Below are 4709 nucleotides of genomic sequence, written 5' to 3'. Positions count from 1 at the left end.
GAACAGTTACCACAATGATACATTTTAAAAAATTCTTTAAAAATCTTAAAAAAAAATTTTAAAAAGAGAAAAACACTGTGGACCCACTGAAAGGGACAATACATCTTTAAGTAATACAAAACCTACACTGCTTCTCTTCATAGATTTCTTGGCTTGCTAGATTGTGAAAGCAAGTTCCAATCGGTCATCCTCTTCCAGTCCCTCCCCCCTCCCAACAAGTTTTATGTGCTACATAAGGTAAAAACTATATACACAGGTAGTACAATGAAGCAAATAAGGAAACACCTAATTGCACAATGCTACATCCAATGCTTTTAGAGGCAGGTCTTTTAAGAGTGCCTAAAATTTAGTGTTATTGTTTGCTTTTTGTTGCTGCTGTTTTGTTGCTGGTTTGTTTTTGTTTTGTTTTTTTTTTTTTTTCAGTGCTTGTACAGGACCTCCATCTCCCGGAGATCGGCGATATGTATTTTTTTTTCCTTTCCCACTACAACTTTACATCTTCCTCTCTTCTTCATCGCCGCCCGCCGCACCCGACGAACGAGGACGCGCACATCCTTTGCGCTCTGAAATGGGAATAATGAAGGAAAAAAAAAAAAAAAAAAAAAAAAAAAAGACGAGGGAAAGCGATTAGAAAACATCGACAAGAAACGCGATCCGCGGCGCAACCGGTTCAAACCGACACCGCATCCCCGGGGCGGGCGGGCCCAGCCCGGGCGGGGCCCCCGCCGCCCCCCCGGCCGCTCCATCCTCCATCCGCGGCTGCGGGGATGGCGGGGGGACCCCCCGTGCCCCCACCCCCGAAAGCGGGCGGGAGCAGCGGCATTCGCATGGCTCACCCCAGCGGGACTAATTTGTTGCAACTTCTGCTTTACAGCTTAATCTCTCTTCCCTCTCTCTCTCTCTCTCTCTCTGTGTGCACAATCGCAAATGGTTTTATTGTAAACCTCGCTCCTAACCTCGGCTCCCAAACCGCCGGCGCAATTTTTACCAACTCTCCCCGCCCCAGCCCTGGCCTTAAAACAAAACAACAAAAAGGGGGTAGGGGAGAAGGAAAAAAAAAAAAAAAAAAAGGCAAAAAAGGAGGGGAAAAAAAACTGCACAACCCAGCCTCCCGTTAACCCGCTCCCTTCCCTCTGCCAGCCTCCAAAACCAAACCAAAACAACAGAAACAAAAAAAAAAAGGGGGGGGGCGGAACAACCCGAAACCAAACAAAAACAAAACAACCTTGCATTGCTCGGATTTTGAGAAAGTGCCCGGATTCCCCTTAAACCCAACTTCTTGACTTGCAACGCGAGGTGGCCGCGACATGCGACGGCAAGACACGCGAGGTGAAAAAGCCCCACGGGGGGCGGGGGACAGGGGAAGCCCCCCGAAATCCGCTGGCATCTGACACGATGCACCCAGCCGCGCTTCCAGCTCCGTGCCTGCACCCGCAGGGTCCTTGGGAAAGGTGCCCATCCCGCAGGAAGGCAGGGTCAGTCCCACCGCAGCCCCTGACGCTGCCGAGCCCAGCCTGGGCTTCGCTCCTTGTTTTGTTCTTTTCAAGCCCTGCGCCTCCCAGTCCCCACCCTCCGACACACACACCCATCGCCGAGCGCTCGGGGAAAGCCACCCTTCCTCGCAGAAAACACCCCTCGCAGAGCCCACAGGGACTCGAAGCCCCCTCCCCAGCCCCTCAGAGATGCGGGACAGACACTCGGTCACCCCTTCTTTCCCTTAATGCCAGACCCTAAAGGGAACTGACCTAAACGCTTTACGTTTGATGTCTTCCCGGGCTTGATTTCTTGGGTGTTTGCTCCACTGAACTGGCACTGGGGGAGTCTTCTGAAACCTCTTCTTCTGTTGTGTTGGCTCTTTTATTTTGAGGAGAGGAATCTAGGAGGGGAAAATTAAAAAACAAGGGCGGCGGGGAGGGGAGAGGAAAGATATTAAAATATTTTCCTTCCAGATGTTTGCTCAGCATCCAGGGGTTATAGATGGAACCGAGGGGGAATATTCCCAGATACCCATGTCAGGTATCGGCTGAGTGAAGCGAGCAGGGGGTGGGGAAATGGGCTTCTCCCGAGGTAGCAGACCCAAGTCCCCTCTTTTCGGCTAAAATCCATATTCCTTTTTTGCTGAGCGCTGTGAACCTCCTCCCACCTGGGCAGGAGCCCGGGTCCCCGCAGTGGGGCGGCGAGGGGTCGCGGGATCTGACCCGCGTCTAAGGGCTCTTCCTTGCAAATCATCCACCGGCTCCCGCTCAAGGCGGGACCCCGGGACTGCAAACACTACCCGGGCTTTTTTAGGGGGAAAGGGGCGGGGGTGGCACGCCGAGCCGGTGCCACGCGTGGCAGGGGCGGAGGGGCCGGAGCGCCGGCGCTGACACGAGTGGGACGCGGGGCAGAGCCGTGGGGTACGTTACCATCGGCCGCGGGTCTTTTCCTCTGGGCAGTGCACTGCTCTGCTAAGTCCGTCTGATTTTCTGAAACATCAGTCTTTTGAGCTACACAGTGAGTGTCCTCTGAGATTCCCTGAGAACCGACAAAAACCACGGTTTGGCAATTCCCATTTACATCCAAGCTCTGGCGGCCGGCGGACTTGCAGACGGCTTTCCGTAGCCGAGGGGGTCTGAAGTAGAAGTCGGGCGAGCTCCCCTTCTCCACGGCTTGCCACTCGTACCTGCCTTCCAGCGGCCTGTGATTCTGGAAATCGAAATTCCACTTCCTCTGGTACGTCTCCTTCATCTCCTGCAGGTGTTTCTTAAATTCCCTGTTGAGCTCTTCGTGGTTCACCGGCCCGAAGAGGTTCCGGCACGCTGACGGCTTCGGGTACTCCGACTGCCTGGCCTCCATGCGCTCCAAGGTAGGGCTCCCATTAGAAATGCGCACGTTTGACATCTCCCCGCACGCTGTGGCTCCAGGCGGGGGTTGCCGTGCTCGCTGCTCTCTCTCCGCTGCCTCCGACGCCTTTTATTTCCCGGCGCCCGGCGGCTCCGCCCGGCGGCTCCGCTCCGCGCCTCCGCTCCGCGCTGCCCCGCGCTGCGGCCCCGCCTCGGCTCCGCTCGCCCTCGGCCCGCGGAGAAGGGGCGAGGAGGCGCCCTTGCATAAGCGCCGGCCCGGGGATGAGCCCCGAGAGCCGCCGCTGCTGCCGCCGCCGCCGGGGAGCCCCGGGCGGGAGAGGAGCGGAGCGCGGCGCTGCCCCCGCGGTGCCGGGTCCGCCGCCGGTGGCGATGGCGCTGGTGCCGGTGATGCTCCTGCCGATCGCACCGCCGACGCGTAGTAAAAGCGAGACGGAAAAAAACAAGAGGAGACGAGCCCAATATGGCGATTGAAGGGAGGCTGACGAAGGAGAGAATGATTGACAGGAACGAGTCGATTTAAACAGCGGAGCCGTGCCATTGGTCGCAGCGGCGGGCGCCGCCCCGTCCGCCCGGCCCTGCCCTGCCCCGCCGCCGGCTCTAAAGGTGGGACGGGGCGAGCCAAGGGAAAAGCGAGAGGGGTGGGACGGCACCCCCGAGCCTCCTCTTCTCGTGCCTCTGTAAAGCGCGCCAAGCCCGGCGGGGTTTGTTCCACCCCACAACAGCACGCACCCCATCCCGAGCGCCTGAGGAATGGTGACGGCCGGTTTTGAGTCGTGGCTGTCTGTGACAGCGGCGTCCCACCGCGCTGCTTTGCACGGGTTGGGCTCTGCGACACGTCCCCGACGAGGTCCGGGGCTGGGGGCAAGCTCAGGGCCAGTGGGCAGGCTGAGCAGCCCGGGGCATGCCGCGGGGACCAGCACCCCGAACGGCATCACCCCGACCCGCAGCACCCTGAGCTCGCGGAGATGATGGGCTGCTGGCTCCTGGTGCCAAAACGATCTCCTGCCCACTCGGCAGAAAAAGGGCTAGGTTAAGAAATGTGTCTAAAATAACCCCTGCTGGGATTTTAGATATCAGCTACTTGGGGAAAAAAAAAAAAAAAAAAAAAAAAAAAAAAAAAAAAACAAACAAAAAAAAAAAAAAAAAAAAACAAAAAAACACAGCACTGGGGTTTGTCCAGTTTGTGTGCTCAAGAGATTAGATGAGCAAAGAGTCACAGCCAGGGATTTTCTAAGCAGCTTCCTCGGATGGTCAGAGCAGGTGTGGTGGATATAGGAGGAATCGTGCACTCCTCTCTGGTCCCCTTTTCTCCAGCCCTTTCCACAGCCATCTTCACTCACCAGGCAGGGCAGCCCCCAATGTGCTGTGTGACACTGTGGGTTCTCTCAGGCACTAAAGGAGATTTCCAGGTGCCCAGATGTGGTGTCTGACTCTTTGGAGGGCACAGAAGGCCCTTCACACCAATCCATCTGGGCAGGTCTCCTTTGCAAGCAGAGCAACCCTGCCCAAACTGCACGGTGGGAGGGTGAGGGGGATACACAAGTAGCAAGCTGTCTCAGCAAGGCAGGGGTCAATATTATTTGGTTTAACTGGCTGAGATGAGAGCCAGCAGGTTTGGCCTTGAAGACGTGGAGATTTTACACACTGGGGAGAGGACACAACCTTCACATAGTGCTCAAGCCCAGGCCAGCACTTTGCTGGCCATCATCAGCCTCAAGGCCTCCAGCTTCTGCTCACACCACTCAGCAGAGCTATCTCAGTATCAACACACCCAAGTTCAAAAAAAATTATGTGTACAGGCAAAAAAACCCCCCAAAAACAAAACAAATGAGATTAGTTTAAAAACCACAAGGTTGAAATACATTA

At 55.9% G+C, this 4709-nt stretch overlaps 1 protein-coding gene across 1 annotated transcript; it reads right to left on the bottom strand.

Annotated features, from left to right (window-relative positions):
• Nucleotides 1–378: 378 nt before the first annotated feature.
• Nucleotides 379–3138, bottom strand: CDKN1B (cyclin dependent kinase inhibitor 1B). The gene is made up of 3 exons (XM_058804918.1): nucleotides 2406–3138; nucleotides 1746–1876; nucleotides 379–563 (listed from the first exon to the last, which is right to left on the bottom strand). Exons 1-2 carry the CDS (start codon nucleotides 2878–2880, stop codon nucleotides 1755–1757), a joined length of 597 nt encoding a protein of 198 aa, XP_058660901.1. The 5' UTR covers nucleotides 2881–3138; the 3' UTR covers nucleotides 379–563; nucleotides 1746–1754.
• Between the last annotated feature and the right edge of the window lie 1571 nt (nucleotides 3139–4709).

The sequence above is a fragment of the Ammospiza caudacuta genome, chromosome 5, assembly GCF_027887145.1.
Source record: "Ammospiza caudacuta isolate bAmmCau1 chromosome 5, bAmmCau1.pri, whole genome shotgun sequence".
Classification (NCBI taxonomy): Eukaryota; Metazoa; Chordata; class Aves; order Passeriformes; family Passerellidae; genus Ammospiza; species Ammospiza caudacuta.
The sequence above is the reverse complement of the archived record's forward strand: the minus strand, read 5'-3'. Positions and strand labels throughout refer to the sequence as shown.